The 26,916-nt window shown below is 32.7% G+C and overlaps 3 protein-coding genes and 1 long non-coding RNA gene across 6 annotated transcripts in view; 3 read left to right on the top strand and 1 right to left on the bottom strand.

The window, feature by feature from the left end:
- The window catches only part of eya (eya transcriptional coactivator and phosphatase 2), a 37,280-nt gene extending 12,833 nt beyond the window's left edge, over nt 1–24,447 (top strand). The window contains exons 3-17 of one of the 2 annotated variants that reach the window (XM_065344171.1): nt 18,612–18,655; nt 18,787–18,968; nt 19,180–19,344; nt 19,429–19,543; nt 19,646–19,758; nt 20,288–20,460; nt 22,323–22,473; nt 22,558–22,629; nt 22,698–22,903; nt 22,993–23,082; nt 23,229–23,457; nt 23,547–23,661; nt 23,736–23,857; nt 24,065–24,165; nt 24,237–24,447. In XM_065344171.1, coding sequence (XP_065200243.1) covers nt 18,612–18,655; nt 18,787–18,968; nt 19,180–19,344; nt 19,429–19,543; nt 19,646–19,758; nt 20,288–20,460; nt 22,323–22,473; nt 22,558–22,629; nt 22,698–22,903; nt 22,993–23,082; nt 23,229–23,457; nt 23,547–23,661; nt 23,736–23,857; nt 24,065–24,165; nt 24,237–24,317 — 1,959 coding nt within the window. In that variant the 3' untranslated portion in view covers nt 24,318–24,447. Of the gene's footprint in view, nt 1–18,611; nt 18,656–18,786; nt 18,969–19,179; nt 19,345–19,428; nt 19,544–19,645; nt 19,759–20,206; nt 20,461–22,322; nt 22,474–22,557; nt 22,630–22,697; nt 22,904–22,992; nt 23,083–23,228; nt 23,458–23,546; nt 23,662–23,735; nt 23,858–24,064; nt 24,166–24,236 lie in introns of both variants that reach the window. The other variant, XM_065344170.1, reaches the window with a different exon arrangement.
- LOC135831572 (uncharacterized) lies at nt 7,458–9,907 on the top strand. Its single transcript, XR_010556199.1, has 2 exons — nt 7,458–9,577; nt 9,751–9,907. It is a non-coding gene; the product is annotated as an uncharacterized LOC135831572 (long non-coding RNA).
- A 292-nt stretch (nt 24,448–24,739) lies between the features above and the next one.
- LOC135831578 (uncharacterized) lies at nt 24,740–25,601 on the bottom strand. Its single transcript, XM_065344176.1, has 3 exons — nt 25,338–25,601; nt 25,103–25,268; nt 24,740–24,982 (listed from the first exon to the last, which is right to left on the bottom strand). The coding sequence occupies exons 1-3, from the start codon at nt 25,478–25,480 to the stop codon at nt 24,890–24,892; spliced, it is 402 nt and encodes a 133-aa protein (XP_065200248.1). The 5' UTR covers nt 25,481–25,601; the 3' UTR covers nt 24,740–24,889.
- A 130-nt stretch (nt 25,602–25,731) lies between these two features.
- On the top strand, nt 25,732–26,846 carry LOC135831579 (heat shock factor-binding protein 1). Of its 2 annotated transcripts, none has more exons than XM_065344178.1 (3): nt 25,732–25,955; nt 26,174–26,240; nt 26,336–26,846. In XM_065344178.1, the coding sequence occupies exons 1-3, from the start codon at nt 25,905–25,907 to the stop codon at nt 26,422–26,424; spliced, it is 207 nt and encodes a 68-aa protein (XP_065200250.1). In that variant the 5' UTR covers nt 25,732–25,904; the 3' UTR covers nt 26,425–26,846. The 2 variants fall into 2 exon arrangements, with proteins under 2 accessions (XP_065200250.1, XP_065200249.1); XM_065344177.1 differs by having other exon boundaries at nt 25,732–26,003.
- The last annotated feature ends 70 nt before the right edge of the window (nt 26,847–26,916 follow it).

The following is a 26,916-nucleotide window of genomic DNA, read 5'->3' as shown; positions in this document are numbered from 1 at the left end:
TTGGTAAAATTTGCTATCCTGAAACACTTACCTACGATTTTCCTCATTTACATCAGTTGGCCCTTCAGAACGTGTTTGTCGTTAAAACGAGGCCAGGATAAGAATTGATCCTTTGATTTTTTCCATTCAATTTTATGCAATTTTTTAGTCACTTTCAAAAAATTATACCCTTGTAAGATCCTTAATTTTTTGATTTTGTAGTTGAGATTCCTTCGTGAGCTATCCTGAGGGTTCCCATTCTACAGTAAAACAAAATCATTCTCGCTTTTGAGGAATTAAAAATATTATGGCTATCCTTTTGAAAACGACCCCTTCCTCTAAGAAAGTATAAATGCTGAATGATGTGATTTGCATCAATAAATAATCCTCTATGAAGCTCACCTAAGAAAGTAACCTAATAAATACAGGTAGCTTTAGTACCTTAATTGAAAAGAATTAGCTAAACATGAAACGGACGTCGACGTTTTTCATCTATGGTGAGATATTCATTGATGTAAAGTATAGGGTGTATTTGTCCGAATTGAATAAAGGTAATTACCTATATGCAAATAAGGAATTCCAGTTACGAAAGAATTTTTACCGGACATCTTGATATGTAAATGTTCGAACTGTAGGTATATAAGAATGAAAAAAAAAAAAAAAAAAATCATCGGAGTATTTTCAAAGCGTGAATGCGACGACAAGTTATAAAAGTAAAATTAATAACTTGAACTGGTATTCGCAATATACTCACCCAGTGTTCTTATATTATGCTTGGAAGAATTTCGTCCCTACCTGCAGAGTGCAGTCTGCTATATAGTAAGAGTCTAGAACGTCAATCAAATCATATTGTTATCGAATGATTAGATAACGAGAGAAGCTGAAGAAGCATTCGATCGTAAAAATTCTATAAAATCTCGCTCCTTTTGTCGTTTTTCGTCAACGCGAAATTTTTTTGTTGCTAGAGTAATTTTGCTTTTTAAAGCTGGTTGTACTTAATGTACTTAAGATTATCAGCGAGGCCATTTTTAAACCTATTAGATTCTTTTGAAGTTGCAATGAAAATTATCATAAATACGGTAGGTATTCTTTTAATCATCTGTAAGTAGGTATATTTAACAAAATAAATATTTCACGATTCCTCGGATACTAAAGGAACCTTCTTTCGTGATTTGATGGTAAATAAAAGAGAAAACATTCGGTAAGATCGACCAACCGTAAGTTTACATAAAGAGTACGTTTGATCTCGGTCCATTATTTAGAAAAAAAAAGATAAAAATCTATACCTATTTCTTATTGAATTTATCCCCGAGCCATTTGTCTAACAGGACTGTTGTATTGATGAATTATTTTTCATCGCAGAACTGTAATAAAAAATAAATAAAAAATATGACTACAAGTTTTACATTTACCTACCTACACAGTTTTATAATGTGGAGGGAATTACTACGTCCTTAGGTATCTACTTGAGTATACGATTTTTTTAGTCATCAGACTGTCAGAGTATGAAATCGTACTTAGAGTAATTTGAAAAAGTTAATTAAAATTTGACCAAACTATCGGCGGTTTTATAGCTACCAAATCAAATTTTTCAATTTATTATTCTTTTAAAAATTTGCGAGAAAATTCCACATTGATGGCTTCGGTTTCCAGTACTCTGATTTCTGCTGATGGAAAGCTGAGATTTTCGATGTAGATTAAGTACTCCATGGACTCCCTCCCTCTCTCCACTCATTCGAATGACTGTCTCAAATTCGATCAATAAGTATGCTGAATATTCGATATTTATAAATAATTTTACTTTTTTAGAAATTAAATAAAAATTAGATTTTTTCAATTCTTAGACAGTTACTTGAATTTTTTTCTGTAACTTAGGTACCTAATCAGTTTCTGTAAAAATGTTGTTCCTATTCATACTGTTCAAAGTATAAGTTCTTGGACATGCACTATTGAAAAAAAATTTTTTTTTGGTTTTTGTTTTCAAGATTTTTTCTATTTTTAATTCTAAAAAAGAAAAAATTTGCGAATTTTTTCAATCAATGTGACGATTTCTGGCTCCAGTACTCAACTCACCTGTTTATTATGCATATGCAATGCAGATCTACTTTATTTACCACTCTTCAAATTGTTTGAAAAATACCCAATAAAATTCATAATCTCACAAATCCTCTTCACCTTCTATTAATTCATCTTCGTCATACTTTCATAACAAAAGTTACACCTATGGGTACATAATCTTCTTATAGAGCAAGCGATTAAAAAAAAATTCAGCTTAATATTTTAAAGGAAACATCGTGACGAGCTTTTAAAGCCTTATGATTACAACGAATAACTCTTCATCTAACGGAAGTACGGTTTCGAAAATTAATACTACAAGTACTTATGCTTAGGTACGTGGAATGTCCTGCTGAAGAGCATTTGTAGTATTAAGAAATAAACATAGGGCTGGCTCTTTATCGGTTTCATGGCTAGTTTTTTTTTTCATTATTATTTTTTCATTCGTTTATAGATGAATGACCTTTAACTTCGAGAAGTCCCATAAATACAATTAGTACATCGAATGTGATTTTTTTTTTCACTGTAATTTTGTGTGTGCAAAAACTTGGTACGGTATAGGGAAATGCTTCGCGTCAGATGTATGAGTTAGGTAGGCAAGAAGATCGATAAGTATAGGTAGGTATTATGTATAAAATGAACTCAAAAACCAGGTAAAAAGACGAGAGATGCTAAAGAATATACCTACTGGGTATATAAGAAACTAATAAAAAGTTAAGCGTTCTTATAAAAATTCCATTTCAATTGTGCGAGTTTGTAAATTCAATATAAATCTATTGATAAATGTACTTATATGAAAATAAAAGAAGAAAAAAAAGCTAATTCTCAACCCTCGACTAAGGTACCGCTCTTTGAAATAGTAGGTACAGATGTTTATTTAATATTGCCGAAAGCAACCACCACCTTGAATGTCAAGTGCTTGAAGATCTTTTATATAAAAGAGTCACATGTACGAAGTAGGTACATAATACGTATACATATGTGTGTAGTGTACCTTGCCTATACTCAAATCTTCAGTTCTCTTTTTTATTCATTTTTTTTTTTTTTTTTAATAATGTACTCGTAGATAGGTATGTGGGCTTTTCCGTTTTATTGCATATTTTGGGGAAAAAATAAGACTTTTGGCAAAGCTCTATTCTTTGATTTTTCATTTTCATTACAGTATAAGTACCTACCTAGTATAGGCACCTAACATTTATTTATTCGTGTTGCAAAAGTATCTGTAATTGATTGGATTAAAAAAATGATTTTTTTTTCTATTTTCATCTCAAATTTAGCGTCGAAAATCTGTTCGTTAATCTCAAAAATACGTTTAATTTTATGGAAGAAAAAGTTATATCTATCCTATTTTGATTTTAAAGCCATCATGGTATTTGTGTGGTTTGATTTTTAATTTTAATTCGATTCGTGTTAAAATAACCGTAATAACGTACATTTTCAAGTTGATTTTTTCCCCTTTAGCAAGAGATGTTATTTATTAGGTGTGGGTATTAAAAATACAATTTTTCCACAATTCTGCACCTTTTTCATTTCTAACATCTAGTTTTTTAATCATACACAATAATTGCAAACCCGTCCGAAGTTGAATTAACACCTACTTGCTACACAGGTACTTAACCCTTTAACTCGCTTTTTAACCCTTTCATAATATCTTTGTTAGTAGGTAGGTACTCGATTTTAACGAAAATTTATCCGACGAATTTCCCACACGTAAATGGGTAAAGGGTTAAATCTATTTTATTAACTACATTTTTACTGTTGATGTGTAGAAAAAAGTGCCCAAAGGATTGAATATACCTACCAGTATATAAGTATTTCAATTCCACAAATATTGAAAATCTTTGAAGTAACTATTAATAGGCATAACAATTGCGTCAGAATACACCAAGTTGTACGTACAAAACAATGAATGGTAAATACCTGCCTACTATAGCGTTACAATAAGGAAAAAAATAGGTAATAATAAATAATTGTAAAAGTATAATATTACGTTTTATCTCGAGGGTTTTAATTTATTGAAAAATACGCGTTCAACGTATATACTTACCTACCTATATCTGAAAACACCATTATAATGGAAAAAAAAAAAAAAAAAAAAAACAGAAAAAAAATCACACAAAGCAAACGGTAGGTATCAGTTTTCATTACAAAACAAAACTCGAATCGATTTATTATTTTAAAAAAGCTGAAATGGACAAAAGATCGAATCAACTTTTTTTTAACCCTTTAGCTCGTTTTTCTACCAATTTACGTGTCGTTTTTTTTTTTTTTTTTTTAGAAAACGCAAATCAACCAGTTTTCTTTATTTACTATGATTTCTGTAAAAAGGTAGTTTAAAGTGATTTCCTGGATTATCGTGTGAAAATTTCGACGCTTGAAACTCGGCAGTTAACCCAAAATTAAGAAAAAAAGGGTTAAAAATACGCTGCGAAAGATTTAAATATCAATGTTTTTAAACTTTTTTGTGGGTAATAGAAGCATGTAGGCTTAGGTAGTTTGTGAGTAACTCCAGTCGCCTTTTTTCGTTAAAGGGTTGAGCATAAGTATTTATTTATTTTTAACCATAACGTACTTGTGTTTTAAAAATTTATAAAAATTTCCCCTTTAGTGTACCTACTTCAGGTTATCATGAGTTACTGCCAAAGAATGATAATAACAGACTATACACCTAGTTTCGTTGAAAAGATCCAAAAATCAAAAAAAGATTGAATTTTGTCTAAAGCTCTTGAAAAATATTTGTGTAAAAATTTCATATTTACGTAAAAAAAAATAAGGTTCTTACTTGAAAGATTTTTTCAATTTTTAAGAAAAATTATGCATTTTTTCAGAACTTTTATGTTTGTTTAATGGATAGAACTTTATTAGAATATCTTTTTTTTCTTCCTTCTAAAAAGAAAGTCTGAACGAAAAAAAGGGGGAAAAAAATCAAATTTTCTTTTATTTTCTTTTCTCGTATGTAAATTGTAAATGAACATTTTTTCAATGTGTGACGAATGCCAGAAATTTGATGATTTGTTGTGATTTTTGTAAATCGCTTCCAACATTACGATAATACATTTTTTTGATTAAAATAAACTGAAAATGATGTACATTATGAAAATCAAAACTAAAAAAACGTGACAAAATTTAAATAGTTTTGGTAAAAAAAAAATAATGTAGATTTTTGAATAGAAAAAGAGTATGAGAAAAAGTCTTTCCAAAGTGACTGTTGTGAGCTCCTTGTGGTTACCTACATTAATGGAAAGTAGATACTTATATCTTTCATTATTTTATTTATTCTTTAAAACGTAATTTAAATCTTGAATCAATGCATAATTTTTAAATTATTTTGATTCCTACATTTTTTTCTCATTTTGTCTCAACTCAAGTCATTTTTTCCTACTTTCAAAGAGACACTGACAAATTATTTTCATAGTTATAGAAATTTCAAGCATGTCATTGAATTCAGCATAAAATTGTCTACAAAACTACATCAATTTCACATTTTTTAGGTATTTGCTCATGGAAAGATAGAAGGTAAACTTTGAACCGCGATTTCTCTACTTTTTAAAAAATTGAGACGTCACATTTTTCCAACTTTTTCTGATCACAGCTCCTTCAATTTTAAAGCTACGGCAAAAATGGGCAATGTTTGTATTTTTAGATCGAAATTCTGAAAATCTGAATTTTGAGTTTTTTTGAAAGAGGTGAAAATGGCTCCAGAAAAATTACTTTAAAGTTGATCCGAACATAATGTTGGTATTATTAACTTGTCGTACTTGTAATGTACATTCAGAACAAATTTCAGCTTGATTGGTTGATATGTTACAGAGCAACGAGCTTATCAGTGACTTTTGAAGCTTTTTATTGAAAAAAAAAATCGTAAATTGTGGAAAATTGGTTGGAAAATTATTCTTAAAAGTTATTTGACTATAATGTAATTATTTATTACTCATTTTCTGACTTTTAAGTAATCAAAATCGAGTGTATCAGCCAAATTTTCAAGGATGATTCGCCTAGATAGATTTTATTCACAAAAACATGAAAACACGAGTCAAATTACCCCAGTCCCGTCAGTCCCATGTTATTTAAATGGGTGGCCAAATTACCCCTACTGCTGGGGTAATTTGGCCCACTTTTCAGCGACCTCTATAGGGCAAGTAAATAAATATTTTTCAATCCTGAAAATTGCATCTGGTGCGGCAAGGATGTCGCTATCTACATATATATGAAATTTCAAACCTCTACGATTAAATCTGTAGATTTCATGAGCAAAAAACACGGAAAAAAGGGCCAAATTACCCCATTTTATGGTAAATAGAAATCAGATTTTTAGTTGACCTAATCAAATCTTCTCCCCCTCCTTCACCGTTCTTCCCTTAGAAGAAGTTGAAAAATAATAAAGGAAAATTAAAATCTCTCTGAAGGCTTCACCGCTCCAGAATCCATATCAAACCGAAAATTGCAGAATTTTTTTTTTTTTTAATGTGGTTATTAAGTAGGTACCTATGGAACAATTTTTCATCAATTTTATGAAAAAAAAATTGTTCTATAACTTTTAACGTTTTCATTGTTTTCTGAGATAAAAGACTTGGTCTTGATCGTAGCAGTACCTAGGTACCTACTATTTTTACATACATCTGGGTGGGTAATATTTTTCACCTTCAGTTAACTAAGGTACCTACAACTACAATAATTAATTGATAATCTCAACGTCGAGTTACCAATCTAATGTTTAGAATCACTGATCTGATGGTACGTACCTACATAAATGATGAGTTTGCATCATCATCACCACCGACCGTAATAAAATATAGGAAATATATCACCGCCATCGCCGGGTTGCATTTTTGAACAGTGGTGAAATGACAGTTCTTTCATTGATCGAATAAAATAAGATGTTTTTTATCGTATATTTTTTCCCATTATGTTTTGAATGCAATATGCAAGACACATTATAGCACTGTACACAATACACCCTCTTGTAGGTTTATAAAATCGCCCTTAATGTTTATAGGTATATACCCTCATTTAAGTACCCAGCGAAAAAGACCTCCTACCGATTTAATTGTATGTCGGTAGTTTGATGAAACCTGTTCCTCTTTCGCTGCCGTCGTTGTCGTTAGGCTTCCTTGATTAAGATGCCATATAGCCAACATGTATTTTAAAAGTGGATGGATTTTTCATCATTATCATCTTTTGTGTGTTTGTTGTTTATTTATCTATTTCAATGTCGATTTGGGAGACAATTATTTTAATTCCTAGGCAGATATAGGCCTGCGTTAAAAGTGCATTTTTAAATGCACTAAAAATGCACGCGTACCTAAACAAATAGATAGGTACCTATCGGCTATCGGTCATTGAAATTTACGAATTCTAATATCAAATAATCGATGCTTCATTTTTATGTATAAGTTTGGATCATCGTTATTAAGTTAATTAGCGCTGAAGCGTACTCAAAGCTGAATAGACACCTATCTATCTAACGAACGACACCAGTTTGTGTACCTAAACGTTTAACGAGAGCATTCTTCAAACGTATACCGTATCAACATATTCAAACTCGTTAACTATGGGTACGAAACAACAGCGTTAACGCAAAAACAGAATGAATGATAAAGATAAGGGCTGCAAAATACACTACCCTTTCTTTTCCTTTATTTTACACTTTTGAGTACTATTAACCAGCTCTTTGCTCCTGCCTTCGCTGACGCCGTTGCTCGTCGCTCTCGCTATTATGTTGCCATCGTTGTTTCTACTCTTCTGCTCAGTTCGAGTAAGCCATTATTTCTTCTGATATTTGATATCCATAGTTACTTTATACAACTACCCTAATGGGAGTTTCCTCCCTTTCTTCATCTGCAATCGATTTTACTGCCAAAACTTATAAACTTTCCATTTATCTATTTTTGTTTACCATAATGTCAAAAAACTTTTCGGGATGTTGTATTCTCTCGCCGCACCGGTAACGTCGGGGTGCGCCTTAAAAGTGGCCCTGTAAGTAGCCTTCACTCGTCGCTGCTTTATGTTCCGCGTGTATATTACACGTTGACGAATATTTGACAGCAGGTACCTACCTTATAAAGGTAAAAATACTGCAGATTAGCCCGAAGTACATATGTGTAAGCGTAAGATATACTTGAGTTGACAACACATAGAGATAGGATCAATGCACTCGAGAAGTCGAGATGGGTATAGGGTAGGTAGAGGTACCTACATAATGAAATTATTTTGTCTGCAAGCGTCAAGGATGCGAAATTAACCACATGCTGCTCAAGTGTTCTCTACTCACCCCTATTCCTATACGAATATAATTCCATCTCTACACGTAAGGTCTCAATATCACAAAGCGTGCTAGACCTTATATTTTATCGAGAGTATTTAGAATTAAACTGCGCATCCCCCCCTCCTCCTCTCGAAAAGTACCTACTCAGTATTTGAAAAAAAAGCTTATACTTATTCCATCATGTAAAGTTTTGCTTGTGTGTTTTTCATTAAATTTCTTGAAACTGTTCACCCGCGCGCTGTTTTTCTGCACATATGTTTCCATTCATTTCTGATTAGGTGTAATGTGGCAGTGCTTAAAGTCGTCTCTCGTCTGGTGATTTGACAAATGACAGTTTTAAATTATTCACTAGATACGTCTCGCTTTACTATATAGAAAACTATATGAATATTTTAAACTGTCTTCTGTGGGAAATTGGTTCATGGAATTCGGGATACTACATCTGGAGTTTGTTTTTTTTTTTTGTATAGATTATCAAGTGTTTCGATGGATGTTCATTTTAATTATTTCGTGTACCTACATGGGCATTGAATTCGTATTTTCTTCAAGTCTTTTTAAATGTAAAGAACTATATTTAGGTACTTACCTACGTGGGTACATCGGAGTGGATCGTAAAACAAAAAATGAAAAAAATATTGTAAAATTTCGATTCAATTTCACGGAGAATAAGGAATTTTAATTTATTGCCTTAAAGTCTCCCAGAAAAAATTTCAACTTCAGATGTGTTCCTGTATACAGGGAAGAATATGGGCCCTCTAAAAGGGGGTCTTGTTTGAAGGGGGGAAACAGTTTCAAAATTTATTCTGCATTTCTGTGTCGTTCTATAGGTAATACGTAGGTCATTGTCCTCGAAATCCAATAGGTACCATCGTTTAGAGTTTTACTCATGGCTGGAATTTTGTATGTACATCACTATTTTTGGCTGGTTTCAAAAACTATGTTGGAAATTTAGAATAGATATGTGGCGGTTCGATTATTTAGATATTACTGGCTGGTAAACATATCATGTGATAAGTGACACGATTGTATTTACGTTTATCAGTTTATGATGTTACTTCAAATAATAAACATTGCAACTCTCTTGTATTTCCTACAAATTGGTGACCCCGACGTAAACATGGCCAATCCTGACGGTGACAATTTTCAAGATGCAGTTGGTCCAGTTGTAGCTCGCATTAATGTTAAATGCCCACCATTTTGGCGCGCCGATCCTACATTATGGTTTGTTCAAGTGGAGGCACAGTTTGCGAATGCTGGGATTTCTGCGGATTTAACCAAGTACAATACAATTATTGCTGCTCTTGAACATGACGTTATGTCCGAAATTACTGATATTGTCTTATCACCACCAAATCAAAACAAATACGATAATTTAAAAAACAAAATGATTAAACGGTTTTCAGACTCTGGTGATAAAAAAGTTAGCATTTTACTAAATGAAATTATTTTAGGCGATCAGAAACCTTCCAGTCTTTTCAGAAAAATGAAACAGTTAGCTGATGGTCAAGCTACAGATAATTTCCTGAAAGGTTTATGGCTGAAAAAATTACCAGAAAATGTACACACAGTTTTGGTGTCAAGAAACGATGGTATTGATGATTTACTCGAGGCAGCTGACAAAATGGTGGAGATTCCCAGAAATTACATAAATGCTGTTTCTTCATCGTCCTCTACTTCAACTCTGGAGCAAAAGGTTGAATTACTGACACAGCAGGTTGGAATACTTTTAAAAAGAGATCAAGATCGTTCTAGATCTCATTCGCGTTCACGTAATTCATCTAATTCGCGAGAAAATCGTAATCGTAATCGTAGTCGTAATTATTATTCAAAAAATGTTCGTAATCGTGAACCTACACCAGCTAAAAATAAGGATTTTTGTTGGTATCATGATAAATTTGGAAAGAAAGCTAAAAAATGCATACCTCCTTGTAAATATGAGTCATCGGAAAACTAGTTAGACAAAGCATTAATGCGGCCTCTTGCTTTGTCAATTCAACCAAATTTAAAAAAACTCGCCGCCTCTTTATTTATGATCCTATTTCTCATTTTAGATTTCTTATTGATCCTGGAGCAGATGTTTCTGTACTACCAGCCTCCATTTTCAAAGATAAAAAGTTAGCTCCTCTTGCACTTTATGGTGCAAATGATTCTCAAATCAAAACTTATGGTCAAAAAATATTACGTGTTAATTTAAATTTACAGCGCAATTTTCAATGGTCGTTTACCATAGCTGATATCTCCTGCCCAATTATTGGAGCTGATTTTATTTATCATTTTGGTTTATTAGTTGATTTAAAAGGAAATCAACTAATTGATTTAACTTCGAAATGTTCTTCTAAAGGAAAGATGTTTCAAACTGAAAATTTTAAAGTTTCAGTGATATCTGAGAAGTCATGTTATTCTGATCTTTTAAAAAAGTACTCCGCTATAACCAAGGAACGATTTTTAGATATTTCAAAAGTGAAACATTCTACCACACATTTTATTGAAACCGAAGGCCCCCCTGTATTCTGTTCTCCACGTCGTTTGAATCCTGAAAAAATGAAAATTGCCAAAGAAACTTTTGATTTTCTACAAAAGTTAGGTATTTGTCGACCCTCAAAAGGAAGTTGGGCAAGTCCATTACATATGGCTAGAAAAAAACCAAACTCTTGGCGCCCTTGTGGAGACTACAGAAATCTTAACAAAATAACAAAACCAGATCGTTACCCTCTTCCTCATATACAAGATTGCTCTAACCTACTATTCAATAAGACTATTTTTTCTACTATTGATCTTGTTCGAGCCTATCAACAGATCCCTGTAAACAAGGAAGATATTGAAAAAACTGCTATAACTACTCCTTTTGGACTTTTTGAATTTCCATTCATGCCTTTTGGTTTAAGGAATGCAGCTCAAACCTTTCAACGCTTTATGCATGAACTTACTAGGGGCCTGGATTTTCTTTTTGTATACATCGATGATATTATTGTGGCTTCTTCATCTGAAAGCGAACATCTCAAACATTTGGAAATTTTATTCAAACGGCTCGAGGAATATGGTGTTACTATCAATGTTGCAAAATGTTGTTTTGGTGTACCATTGGTGAAATTTTTAGGTCATGAAATTTCTGCCGAAGGTATTCGTCCTTTGAAAGAAAAAGTTGAAGTTATTTCAAATTTTCCAATTCCTACCCGAGTTGATCAATTGAGAAATTTTCTAGGAATGATAAACTATTATCATCGCTTTATTCCTTCTATGGCTGAAATCCAGATTCCATTGCAAAAACATGTTGCTGGAAGTAGGAAAAATGACAAATCACCCATTGTTTGGAATAAAGATTCAGACATTGCTTTTCAAAAATTGAAATCAGCTTTAATTTCCGAAGTGTTACTGGGACATTGCTCTCCCAATGCTCCTTTATCTATCATGGTAGACGCTTCTGACATTGGAATAGGTGGTGTTCTGCACCAACACATTGATGGTAAAATTCTACCGTTAGCATTTTTCTCCAGAAAATTATCATCCTCTCAACTAAATTACAGTGTTTATGATAAAGAATTGTTAGCAATATATGAGACTATTAGACATTTTCGTTACATGCTAGAGGGTAGAGAATTTCAAATTTTTACAGATCATAAACCATTAACTTTCGCATTTCAGCAGAAATTGGAAAAAGCGTCACCTCGTCAACTGAGACAACTTGATTTTATATCTCAATTCTCTACCGATATTCGCCATGTATCAGGAGAAAAGAATGTCGTAGCCAGGGCTGTAAGGTAATTTATGTTGGTAAATTACGGCGGTATTTTACCGTATTTTACGGTATTTTACCAAAAGTTTATTACCGTATTTTACCGTAATTTACCAAAAAGCTAAATTAACACTTTTTTTTTCATCTTTCCTTCATAAATTTCCAAATTTCCATGGAATTTTATGATTTGAAAGTTACCAAAAATTTTCCCCATAAATTTCCAAAAAATCGGGGATTGTGGAGCGGTCCGGGAGCAGGAGCCGAAGCAAGAGGTACTTGAAATTTTTCTACTGGAGCCGGAGGTGGAGGCGGAGGCACTTACAAAAAAACCCCAGAGCCGGAGCTGGAGCCGGAGGTATTTTTTTTCAAATAACCGGAGGGGAAGGCTCTAACCCCCCCTCCTCGACCTCCGGAGGCGGAGCTGGAGGGCAGGAGCCCCCCGGAGGGTACCCTTTTTGGGGCCTTGCTCCGGGAGCCGGAACAGGAGGTTCTTGAAATTTTTCAAGTGGAGCCGGAGGTGGAGATGGAGGTACTCATAAAAAATCTCCGGAACCAGAGGTATTTTTTTTCAAATTTGGAAGCCGGAGCTGGATATGGAGGCACTGACACCCCCCCCCCCCCCCGCGATTCCTGCAAAAAATGTCCATGGACAATTTTCTATATTCTTTAATAAGATCTAAAACAGATGAATATTAGAAAATTTACTTCAGAGGCAGGTCAGAAGTTCTGAACTTCGAAGTCAAACTACAAAAAATAACTCATCATATCCAAATTAGTAAAATACCATAATTACCGTAAAATACCGTATTTTACCGTATTTTACCGCCGTATTTTACCAGCGAATAAATTACGGTAATTTAACAGCCCTGGTCGTAGCAGATACATTGTCTAGAATTGAAACTATTTCTCTGTCCAATAAGTTTGATTTGGATATTATTGCAAAAGAACAAAAGACTGATATTGAACTGTCTTCTTTTTTAAAATCTAAAAATAAAACTTCTTTAAAATTAGCTGCTATTCCAATTTCAGATTCTGTTTCTGTTTATGTCGATTATTCAACAGGAATTGATAGACCATTCATTCCCAAATCACTTCGTTATGAAATATTCTTAGCTTTTCATGGTATAAGTCATCCTGGTAGTCGTGCAACAAAAGCTTTAATATCCAAACGATATGTATGGCCTTCAATGAGTAAAGATTTAACGAAATGGACTAAGGAATGTCTATCCTGTCAAAAATCTAAAATTTTTAAACATAATCACAGCCCTTTTGGGGAATTCCCTATTACTTCAGAACGATTTGATCATATTCATATTGACCTGATAAAAGTAACTCCATGTAAAGGAAACTCTTATTGTCTTACTATAATTGATCGTTTTTCCCGTTGGCCTGAAGTTATTCCAATTCCAAATCAAGAAGCAGAAACCGTTGCTTCAGCTTTATTACATGGTTGGATTTCAAGATTTGGTTGTCCTTTAAATATCACTACTGATCAAGGTAGACAGTTCGAATCAAAATTGTTTCATTCTTTGGCTCAGCTTTTAGGTACCAAGTTGATAAGAACGTCTTCTTATCATCCTATTGCAAATGGCTTAATTGAAAGATTTCATCGTGGACTCAAAGATTCTATCAAATGTGTTGACTCAAAAAACTGGATTGATGCTTTACCCCTTATTTTATTAGGATTGCGCTCTTGTATAAAAGCAGACACTAATGTCAGTCCTGTTGAAATGGTTTATGGTACGACTCTTCGTTTACCTGGTGATATTTTCAATAATATTTCTAAAAAACCTCAAAACACTGCTTGTTTCATTACAAATTTAAGGAATGTTATGCAAAAGCTCAGTCCTATTCCTACTTCGAATCATTCAACAAAAAAATTCTTCATTAATAAAGATTTATTAGAATCAGATTTTGTCTTTCTCAGGGTAGATCGAGTTAAAGCTCCATTAGAACAACCCTATGAAGGACCTTTCGCCGTTATTTCAAAATCTGAGAAAAATTTTACTATTAATTATAAAAATAAACCAGTAGTTGTTAGTATTGATCGATTAAAGCCAGCGTTTGTGGTAAATTCAAATGTTATTAGTTGTATTCGCGAAAATCCTGTTAAAAGTAAACGCGTTTGTTTCAAATGTTAATTTAGTTTAAGTATTTAAAAAAAAAAAAAAAAAAAAAAGGAGGGAACTATTGTGGCGGTTCGATTATTTAGATATTACTGGCTGGTAAACATATCATGTGATAAGTGACACGATTGTATTTACGTTTATCAGTTTATGATGTTACTTCAAATAATAAACATTGCAACTCTCTTGTATTTCCTACAGATAGGTAAATACGTTGGTACCTACCTAATTTTTATTCACGTTAGGTAAAAGTATTTGGTGGGTACGTATAGATTTTTAAAATTGAAAGAACAAAGAGAATCATGATTTTAAAAAATACAAGTAACAGGTCAAATTCATTGATTGAACGTATTTGACTTAATTATCGGAAATGCAAACTGAATTGGCTGCAGGAAATAAATTTAATTTTTATAAAACAATCATCTCAAAAAAAATGATTGAGAAAAAGTACCTACCTATACTTACGCGTATAAAGCTATATGGTACGTCAAAAAGTGAACAAATTTCAATGTGCTAAGACAACACTTTTCTCCTGGATCTGAATGATTGAAAATTTTATTTGTGCTTACTTTGACTTGAGATCTTTGATAAAAATTTTATAAAAAAAAATTGAAATTTTCTGAAGTTTTTAGACATTAGGTGTAGCTTTTTGAATTTTACTCCTTATGGCAAAAAGTTGTACTGATAATACTTTGATAATTTTTTATGTCACAGCATTTTTTTTTTTTTTTTTTTTTCGATAATTTTCTAACAAGGAAATCTTTTGAACTGGTATTCTCCGATTCAAACGTAACTATAAGTAAAAAATTAATTTTATTTGTGACTTTTTGGAAATTTTTAAAAATTTAAAAAGCCATTTTAAGGGCGATTTTCAAACTTTTTTTCAGGAAACACCAATTTGTATGATTTTTCCAATTCAATTATCGCACATCAACAACAACCACTGAACTACTAATGTTAGGCCATTCTGGTAAGATATCGTTTGATGTGTTTATACGATCACCCGACTCAAAAACAATTTCAACTTGGCCTTTTTGGTATCTCCAACGAGTTTTCAAATTTCTCAAGGATTTAAAAATCTGTCTGGAAGAGCAATGCAAATGAAGAGTGATATTCCAAAACTCGCTTTGTCCATTTTTATCAAAGTTGGGTTTTCAGTGGTACCTGGTAGATGAAGTATTAACTCACATTCCTATATCATCAAACTACCAAAATGAGGTGTTAAACTCACCTAAATAGCCAATTCACTAAAATTAAAACAAAAAAATAATGTTCCAAAACGCGGTTTGTCCATTTTTATTGAAACTTTTTTCAGCAGTATTTAGTGGATGAAATGTATACCTACACTCCTACATCATAAATCCACCCAAATAAAGTGCTAAAATCGCCTAAAAAGCCAATTTACCCGTTTAAAGGGAAACTGTTTTTCCTCTCTCCTGAAAAGTTGTGAAAATGGACAAAGCGAGTTTTGGAATATCACTCTTCAAATGAACTTTAGTGCTGTAACTTTGGTCGACGCTTATTGGACATTCTTTTGACCACTTTGAACGATTATCTCGAAATTCCAGGAGGTCCAGTTTAAATGCGAATTATTGACCAGTTTGTAAATTTCAAAAATGTGATATCAAATGTTGAAAACTCACTGGAGGTTCCAAAAAGGTAGAATTGAGATTGTTTTCGAGTCCGGTGATTTTGTTAACACACCAGAAGATATCTTACCGAAAAAATCATCGTTATTTAGGTACCTTTTTAAAAATTTGATTTTTTTAGTTTTTCTAGAATTTGAAAATTGGTCAGAGGATTACTTTTGAACTGGAACTCTTGGAATTTTGTGGTAACCATCTTAAACGGTCGATAAAGTGTTCAATAAACACGGACTACAGTTATAGGTCCTGAAGTCAATTTTCGACCTTTCCATAGTGATTTTTGAAGTTTCTGGCGAAAATTGAAAAATTGCTGCGAAGGCTTCTGAATTGCTCAAAACTATTAGTTGTTTGAGGTAAGGATGTTGAATTATACAAAAAAGTTTTGCAGTTTTTTAAAAATTTTTTAATTTCCAAAAAATTCACCAAGTATTCAAAAATGAGCTTCAGGGCCTGAAATTTTTGTTACCTACATAAGGTTTCAGTATACATGTTTTTTCAATCTAGTTTAGCTTCGTTCAAATCGTAGGTTAATACCTACCTAGTTCAAACGCTTCTCTTGCAAGCATGATATTTCCTTCAGAGTGGAATCGTTGCCCCTTCAATTTGCAAGTAATAGGCAAAAGTCGATGTTCCATGTAATGTGTTCTCTCGCGTTAACAGACCTGTGTATTCAAATCTCGAATTAGATCGTTCACTCCTGAGTCCTCGAACACCCTTCGTGTCATTCATCAACCACTGCAGGCACTGCAGCAATTTAATTTCTCGGATCTATAACGTCTCCTGAATATAGATTTCAACTTTGGCTGTCCTCAGACGAGTAGTTGAATATTGCAGACCGATCATTCGGAGATGTGAAAAAAAGATGAATTATCAAATTCTCACAACTAGGACCATCCCTGCTTTACGAGTATTTAAAAAAATTTTGACCAGTCTTTCATTTCAATTTTCTATGTTCAGTAAAAGTATCACTACTTTACTAACAATTTGTACATTTTTCGCTGAAAATATCGTCCAACATTTCTGTCACAACATCGTATGTAGGTAGGTGATAACTAGATCTAAGGTTACCTATCTGAAAGAACCGTGAACATCACATCTTTGCTTGGACCTAAACATAAGTAGTAGGTACTAGGTACCTTAAATTTCTGATGTACCATAGTTAGTCCATCTCCCAACTCTCCAGCTCACTAGGTATAATTTACTTTTGCTTTTGGGTGAAAGAGAAAGAAAATTACGAGTAGAAGCGAATAATGATCCACACGTGATTCGAACTGTTGTTCAGTATGTTAACTATTCTGTAGTACCTCTAGTTGAGACCACGCGTGTCCGCGTCCACCTTACGCATAATTTATCATCGCCTCGGTATCAAAGTTTTTTCGCTAAATCCAGCGTCCAGTTTCTATTATACAACTAATTTGTCATTATAATTTATTTATTCGTGTTACAACTAGATTTTATGGTAGGAATGAACGCAACGAACGCGTCAAGATAGAGCGATATGCCATGCAGCATGTTAAGGACGCTGCACCTATGTGTGTGGTACTGCGGCTGCGGCTGTGGCTGTGGCACCATGGAACCGACCCGAGGAGCGAGGCACCAAACGCCAAAGCCTCGCCACTCGCAGTCGCACACGAAAATAAAAAATATATGTAAAAAAATCCAGCTTAGTACGTTTTACCTCATTTGACATCCAACCAATAAACGCAGATCGCGTTAAACATTAAACGTCGCCTCTTAACTCAGTGTTCTTATCTTTGTAATCAGTTTAAGTGTCGACTGAGAAAACAGTCACACGCGAGCCGTTCAGTTCCATCATTATTCCAAGAAAGTGAACATCGTCCCGATAGGGGGTCTCCGGTGGTATTGAATCGATAGAACATACAAAGAGGCCAAGAGGAAAGCTGTAATAAAACAGGACCACTAACTGATAGACGATCATTCTATCGCTTTATTTTATTTTTCTGACAAATTTGTTAATATAATAAACAAGATAATAAACAAGAAGTAAATACACATCGTACAGCACCGACTCTGCGAAGGTGATTGTTAAAACGTAAACACTATCATTCCAATGATTGAAGTGTACGATTTTGAATCACGCTAACCATTTAGCTACCCTATCTACCTACCTACCTACCTTTCCTTTGGCTTTGGCTTTTTTATCCCGCAACATGTGACGTCGTTGCATGATTCTATTTTATTATCGGTTCGTTTGCCAGACAGTTTGTCTACGCGTAAATTCAGTTTGAAAGGACAAATCTATAAATAGAAATAATAAGAATTTGTCATAGACGGAAGACGTCTGTTAACCTTTTAGCAAGGTGCAAAATGGCGAGCTTAAATTTGATGCTCAACTTCGACTACCTACCTACTTACTTGGATCGAATTTAATTCGTTCGGTTCAATGGCTTTGATTTAGGTTACCTAGGTGATTTCATTCGTCAAATTCATTTTAATTCATGATCTGCCGATGCTAGTAGATATATAGGTAAGGTATCTCTCTTCCGTAAACCGGACACAACTGTAGGCGTTAATTAATCTAATCAAATTACAATAGGTTTAGTATTTTCAGGCTAGCTGTTAAATGTAACGTTTAATGTAGGTAAGCTTTCGCCCTTTCAACAATCAAATTGCTTCATTTATACTCTGTATTATTTCTTCCTTCTCCAAAATCTTATAGTAAAGTAATTATTTACGCCCAAGTTTAAACTAGGTTGTTAGAATCGTGCGAACTTGGAATATTGTGTACATTTCATTGCTGACCATTCAAAAATTAATATCACCCTTTCATTTTTCTTTTGTTTCAGACTAAAAAACTGAAAGGAATTTCACAAACGACAATTAAACCACGGTAAAGATTTTGTATGTATTAAACAGATCACATGAAGTTGGCTTTGCCCATTCATTGCGATCGTCTAATCCCTTTACCGATCACGTAAAGAACATCAGTGTAATATATTTCCACTTTTTATCTTCTGTAAGATCAGAGACTGCTGTGTCAACGACTAGCGATAGTAAATTAGACGATATTCAAAATACTATTACAAGAATAACGGCATCAACAATTGCACCTGACACAGTCGATGGTACCGATAATCAAACAAATTCCAATCAAGAATCAGCGTCTGAAGTGTCACCAGTTGATATACCTACTGATGTATCAAGTACGTACTTAATACTACAACTTACTATTAACTTAACCTATAGGTGTAATAAAAAGCAAAAACTAAATAATATATTATTGGAAGCGCGCGTAAAATACCATCATCCTAAATGCTTTAACGATTGCCTATCTGAAATTGAAAGGAAAATCATATTCAAGTTATTCTTCGTAAAAAATAATCGTTCTATGCTAATGTATGTTTTCCCCCGCAGATACAGTAGAGAACACTGCCAGAAATAATTCTGATGTCAAAAATGAAGATGAACTACGTTCTGAAAATATTAAAGCCTCTTCAGAATCGCCTCATTATTTGAATAATAATGACAGCAATACAGAAATCGTAGGAGACTCCTGGGCTTCAAGTATTACCCACGAATGTAAGTTGAATTCAATTTCGAAATTTACACGAGAAATTTTATAATTTTATCAAACAAACAATACGAAAATGGAAATTGTTTTAGCCTCCAAACGGGAAAGTTTGAGTAATCCATTGTATAATTCAGCTGCTAGTACGACCGCCAGCTCTGAAAGCTATCGCGATCAGTATCAATATTATTCTCAGCAATATTATGCCAGGTACCTACATACATAAGTACCTATAGTATTTTTAGGTACCAAAAAGTAAACGATAAATTATATTATATTTCAAAAATTAATTAATATTTTTTTATTTTTCAGCATGCAGCATGCATACATTAATAGTGAAAATTCAGCAAGTTCTAATTACGTGAATCCATGTAATTTTTATAATACACAAATGTATCCATCAAGTTCTCTATATCCTTCTGCAGGTAATTGGTATAACCATCTCGAAAAATATAGTCTTACTTATTGATTTCATTAGTCGTAATTTTGAAAATGATACAGGATGTTTCGTGGGCGAGGAAATAGGGGGAGGTACCCTTTTATAATTTTAAGTAAATGTAACTATATTTGCCTACTTCTGTAGAATATAGGGGCAAAGTATACCTAATTTTGAAATCCCTTCTCCTTTTCTGCAATATTACTGCTACGATAGGCACAAATAAGAATAACGTAAGTAACAATGATGCAGTTATTGTTGAAAAAGATTTATCATTGCACTTTAAGGGATACTTCATCAATCTTCTGATGCTCTGAAACATTCTGTAAACATTTATTAATTTTATCGCGTAGTATTGATCATGTGAACTGTGAAGGCTTTGACACTTCGCAATTATTTGCACATAATTTTATGGAATTTTTACATTTCTGAATTAGATGGTTCCAGAGAACACAATGGAAAAATGTTACCAATTAATAGTAATTCAGCAAATGATAGTAATGGTTCTGGTGAATTAGTTCCAGTGAATGGAAGCTCCAATTCCAGTATTAATAGTAGTTATTATTCAGTTTATGGCACGAGCACTACCCATTTACCAGTGAATAATGCGAATTCAAGCGCAGTTGGTGTGTCGTCTTGCTATTCGTCATATAGTTCAAATTATGGTACGCAACAACTATACCCTGCCCAGGTAATTGTAGACACTATTTCTTTTTTAGCATTTTAAGAGAATATTTCCAATTGTGTTGTGGTAGTTAATCGTTTGCCTACAAACGTAAGTGCTCCAAGTTCAGAAAGTTCAGACTTCCGAGCCATTTTATATGCGACGCGTCGGCGGCTCTGCAATTAAGCAATTAAAGTAAAGCTCGACCGTCCTATACGACATTCTGATTATGCAAATAATTTTACGTTGATAGAGATTAAGGAATATCCCTATAGGTTTTTAATAATTAATTAGTGAACAAAATAAAAATCATGCTCAATTGTCAATCTCATTCTTTTTTCTCAACAAAAAAGGTTTAAATTATAATAGAACATTAAATTTAAAGATTGAGATCTTTTTATTTTGAGACAAATGAAAATAAATAATTATAATAATATTTTAATTTTCTGAACAATGGAATGAACATTTTACTTTTTGCTTAATTTATTTTTTTTATTTGAAAAAATGAATGTAACGTTTTAAAAAAAAATTAAATTAAAAAAAATGAAAAAATATGTCACGAATCACGATTCACGACTCACGACGAACTTGTCCGTCCACCAGGTTCATACATGTCATAGCGCTATAGCGCTTATCAGGGATTTCCAGCCAATCATCGATTAGCTTTTGGCTATCAGCTTTTAGCTTGATTTTCATTAGCTTAAATAAAGCTGGCTATTGGCTGGCGATTGGCTGGCTTTTAGCTTACGAAAACAAAAATACATGTGACCCCTCAAAATACTCGTTATGACGTGTAGACGATTATTAAAAGGACAATTTTCATTTTTGTCGTGTCAATGAGTGTAAGACGTGAGTCACAACGACTCACGAGTGAAAAATAAATAAAATATGAGAAAAAAATTTTAAAAAATTGAAAAATTTGAAAATCACTCCCAAGTTCATTAGCTTTCGGCTATTAGCTATTGGCTGGCAATTTTTCATTAAGCCAGCTTTTGGCTATTGGCTTAAATACCATTAGCTTGCATCAGCTATTGGCTTTTGGCTTTTAGCTATTGGCTGGCTGGAAATCCCTGGCGCTTATCAAAATTTCAGTTTCGTGTAAAAAATTTTCGTATTATTCATGAAGTAAAAGTTTCATTTTTTTAAAATTTAAAACCAAATTAGAAAATTTTTTCAATATTTCATTTTTAATTAATAATTTGAAGAAGAGGTACAATGTAAGAAACATATAGTGCTTTCAACGAATGTTTCATTCACATGCGTTCGATAAATTAACTTTAATCTTTTGAGAAAATTTTGCTCTTATCAAATTAACATTTTACGAAATCTCCAATTTTTGTGTGTTTTATGTAACTATTTTGTGATTTGTGATGATGGCTTTATTAATTCATTCAATGTAATGCTTACTATGATTTAATCTTGCTGAAATTATTTCTTCGTGTCACAAAACCAATCTTTTCAAGTAACAGAAATGCTATAAAATGTCAGAGATTGACAATTTTGCTGACTCTGCTATAAATTACAGTACTAAAGATGCACGTTCATCCAACGAATTGCATCGTGACAATGAAAAACAGAAAGAGAATAAAATCTTAAAATCAAATTCCGAAATCAAAAAAGAACCCGAATTAGATTTAAATAATGAGAAAGTAACAGATAAGAGAAAAAATGATCTTTCACACCAGTCTGCTGATGAAAATGGTGATGACTTGCAGAAGAATAGAGATATCAAAAAAATCAAAATTGAGGATGTACGTTGTTTATTGAGATTGGTTCATTTTTTCAATAAGTAGACCTGAAAAATACAATTTTTCATTTATACCTATTCATTTTAATTTGAGATTTGATAATTTTTTTTATCATAAATGTATTGTTTGGTTTCTACTTAGGAATATGGGAATTATCCTAGTGCTTATACTGGTCAAGCAGCTGCTGTCGCTAGTTATTACGCAGCCGCAGCTGTTGCTGCATCTCAAAATTATTCGCCATACCTCAGTTCTAATCCACCTCCTTACCAAGCTGCCATCACTCCATTATCAGGTACCATAATTTTATGAGAATTCAATATTATTCAATTTTAACTTAATGTTTGCTACCTACACTAATGTTCAAAAATTTCTACAGATAGTTCAATTGCGTCAGATCCCGTATCTCCTGGAAAAACAGAACAATCTAATAGAAAATCTAGTTCCGAAGGTAAACGGAGTTTATTAACCTAGACTTCATTTGAGGAATTGAATTTCATTAATGATTGTAATTTATAGGACGAAGCCGTGGCAAAGGAAGGAAGTCATCGACATCTTCTGCCTCAGTTACCAGTGACCCTAGTTCACCGTCTGCATCTCTGCCTAGTGCTTTCGGGTCATCGAATGAAATTAACTTGGAAAGAATATTTATTTGGGATTTAGATGAAACGATAATTATTTTTCACTCGTTACTAACTGGCGTATTTGCTGATCGTTATGGCAGAGTAAAATTTATTTGCATTTTGTTTTCGATGAAAAAAAAATTGCAATCATTTTGATGAGAAATTATTAATTTTTCCATTTTTTAATATAGGATACACAGTCCACAATTCATCTGGGGTTTCGAATGGAAGAGTTGATATTTAATCTTGCTGATAACCACTTGTTTTTCAATGATATTGAGGTATGTACTTTTAGTATTCCTCGCAAAATCTTTGTACTTAGTTATTATGAAGAATTAGTAATGCTTCCATGTATTTTCTGTCCTTATGCTCAAAGGTATTTTTAGCCCTTTATTTTTAAATTAATTAATTTATGCATTTTGTTCAGGATTGTGATCAAGTACACATTGATGACTTATCCTCTGATGATAATGGTCAAGATTTAACAAATTACGACTTCCGAACTGATGGGTTTCAAGCTCTTAACGCGGCTGCTTCAGGAGGAAATTTTTCTTTACCTGCAGGTGTCCGTGGTGGCGTCGACTGGATGCGAAAATTATCTTTTCGTTATCGAAAAATTAGAGAAACTTATAATAATTATAGAAATAATGTTGGAGGTTAGCTCTTATTTTAGTCAACTACGTACAATTATCCCAATCATCAGCTCTCCAAAACGTTAACGATTTCTTCTCACACTTTAAATTAGGTTTATTGGGATCAGATAAAAGCAAAGAATGGTTAGAAGTCAGAAAAGAAATGGAAGTAATGACTGAAAGTTGGCTTGCTCTTGCGGTAAAATGCCTGACCTTAATCAATTCCAAGTATGACACATTTGAATCGATTTTAACCTAGAAACTTTCTCATGTATCAACAAGGAAACGTCTTTTATTTTCAGATCTGGTTACATCAACATTCTTGTCACTACTACACAATTGATACCTGCTTTGGCCAAGGTTTTGCTTTTTGGTTTAGGCGGCATATTTGACATTGAAAATATATATTCTGCGACCAAAATCGGTAAGTATTTCTATAGTTAGTTGACAATGAATGGTGAGCAGATTGTTATGGATGAAAAACGTATAAAAACTCAATAGATTTGTGTGAAGTAGGACATCTGGAATTCATTTAACTTACAGTGATCTTATGATTGTACATTTTTTTGCATATAAAAATTTAAATAATATGCTATCATGATTGTTTCTAACATGTTTTCATCATTTACAGGAAAAGAAAGTTGCTTTGAAAGGATTGTATCCAGATTTGGTCGGAAGTGCACTTACGTAGTCATTGGAGACGGACAAGATGAAGAAACAGCTGCTAAACAGGTAATGGAAAATCATTTCGGAACTCAGATCATTCTGAAACGTATGAATTGATGATGTATGTTTGTTTGCAGATGACTTTTCCTTTTTGGAGAATTTCAAGCCACAATGATCTAGCTGCATTGTATAACGCGCTTGATATGGGATTCCTATAAGCCATTCCTTTTTTAATACCATTTTTAATTATGTACACAAACTTGTAATTATTGCATTTAATTGTTTTTACTTATAATTTATTTTTGAAATGCGATTTATTTATTTTTTTGAATAAATGAATAACGTGTATTTTCATCATTTTTTTTTTCGTTTTGTTTTTTAAGGAATAATTTGAATGTCTGTACACAACCAAATGAGAATAAGTAGACAATTTGTATGGATAAATTTTTTCAATACAATATTTGTTTGAATGATTATACCTAGTTTTCGATTATTTTCAAAATTGATTTTGATCAAAGTACCAATGATGCAAGAATACGTTGATAAAAAACATCATAGTCGATTAGTTAGTACTCCAACGGCTTGAAAAAATACGAGAATCAATTGATGGGTTAGAAGAGCAAATGAGAAATAGATTGCATATTTTAAAAAGTTTAAGTATGTATTGGAATACGATATGTACAAGTTACAATAAAATAAATACAAAAGGAGTAGGTATTAAATTAAATTACGAATTATCACAATATCATGAATAATGACGCGCGAGTTTCCAATCGAATTGACCTCCATATCAATTTTTTTCCGAGCCAGTGAAATTATCGAAATGCGGTTTCCTCGACTTCTGTAGAGCTTGCATTTTACCAACGACGTTATCCAATCGACTCTGGAAAAATAGTTTTCCATAAAACACCGCTCATTCAAAGTAAATTGAATGCATATTATTGAATCGTCGAGTAATAAATTAGAACCACGGTATAATGAATGCACATCACCAGGAACTTACAGAAGCAGATTGTAGCACATTATCGATTACTGTAATTTGGTGTCTCATCTCTGCGATTGTTTCGGCAGATTTTTGCAACTGTACGTTATTATCTTCCCCTTGAAAAATTTGATCTAAATCTTTCAATGTAGATTCCAGTTGCGATGCTAAATTAAGCTGAGATTCTCTGAAAATCGGAATCAAGATGAATATAATATTTTGAGGAGAGGTAGCGAAATATGTGAGAATAACTTACTTTGCAGTATCGACTACTTTGTATAAATTATCCACTCTAGGTTTGAGAAATGACATCAAACCATCAGCCAAAGCGTCTCGCGTAGGGTTCTCATTGAAGTCGGATTTATCGTCACAAGAGGTACTCGAGCTGTTGTCTCCCATTTTTATTTATTAAAAAAAATTACTCAGCCTCAGGTCAGAGAAAGTGGAAGATCAATGAAAATTTTTTATTTCTATTTTCTTATCATTTTTAAATATTTTATCAATGTTTTGTCTTGCTGGGATCAAATCACGAAAATTTTATGCGCGGTTTTGAAAAAAACACAAATTTTCAGTGTGTAAATTTCTGAATTTCCAATAAAAGTTGATACAATTTTTGATATTTCAATCCACCGGCACTGATTTTTTATTTATCTTGGAAATTGATGGAGAATCCTCACAACAACTTTTTGGGAAGAAAAGGAAGAATTTTTTAAAACTAAACTTGTGTCTGAAGTCTTTATTAAAATTTTATAATTTGCGCGTAATTTTTTAAATTAGTCAGTGTGTTAAATTATTTAATCATCGTTCAATTCACATCGCAAGCATGAGTGAAATCAAAGTTGATCCGAAACTCGATGATAAGGACAATTTAGCTGTGGGTGTAAATAGTTATCCGAAAAATATACAAGAATTAACTGATTACGTAAATAAAATTTCATCTTATTTTCCAAATTTGACATCGTCAAATCAATTTTTCATGCTTTGAATTATCGAATTTCGTTTATAACTGATATCGTTTTTTAAACTACTTTGATTAGCTTATACACTAAACTATGTTATCACTTGATTTTACTCCAACCATTTCTTTTTCAGATCCAGTCATTATTGCAACAAATTCAAGAAAAATTCCAAACAATGTCAGATCAAATATTAACGAGAAATATCCTTTTTATCTCACATAAATACATTATAGTCTAATTCAATTAATATGTGATTTAGTTCGAAGAGAGTATTTTTCTTGACTGATATGATTACTAGATGATATGGGTAATCGTATCGATGATTTAGAAAAAAATATAGCTGATTTAATGACACAAGCTGGAGTAGAAGCACCGGACAAGTAATTCTTTCAATATTTTTGCAACTGAAGTTCATTCAAAAACAATTCCGCAACAGCACAGCATCGCTAACTGGATCACGATGATTTTTCTAATTGATGTATTCTTATTTCATCTAAACATAAGTTTTTATTACTTTCGTTAAGTTCAATTATTATTTTCGATACTTTAAATCAGGTACTTGTTTGTTTTCCAATTTTTCATTTTTCTGTCAATGAAGACTTCTTCGCATTTATTTCACATCAATTCGTTAAGCTTTCAGACTCTGTTCTCAAAAGTTTCCATGTTACCGAACGAATTTCTGAGTTAATTATTTATTTATTAGTTTGTATCAATTTATTAAAAGTACTGGTAAAGCATGTGTAGATTTCGATTGTAAAATTTACTAAAAAGATTACGCCAAATATAGTTCTATTTTTATTGATGAATTGCTGAGATTGAGACTTGATGATTTTTTCGTGTATTTAGAGAAAGAATGAATTTTATCAAGATTACATT

The sequence above is a fragment of the Planococcus citri genome, chromosome 1 (assembly GCF_950023065.1).
Source record: "Planococcus citri chromosome 1, ihPlaCitr1.1, whole genome shotgun sequence".
Lineage (NCBI taxonomy): Eukaryota > Metazoa > Arthropoda > Insecta > Hemiptera > Pseudococcidae > Planococcus > Planococcus citri.
Note: the sequence above shows the minus strand (reverse complement) of the source record. Positions and strands in the feature narration are given on the sequence as shown.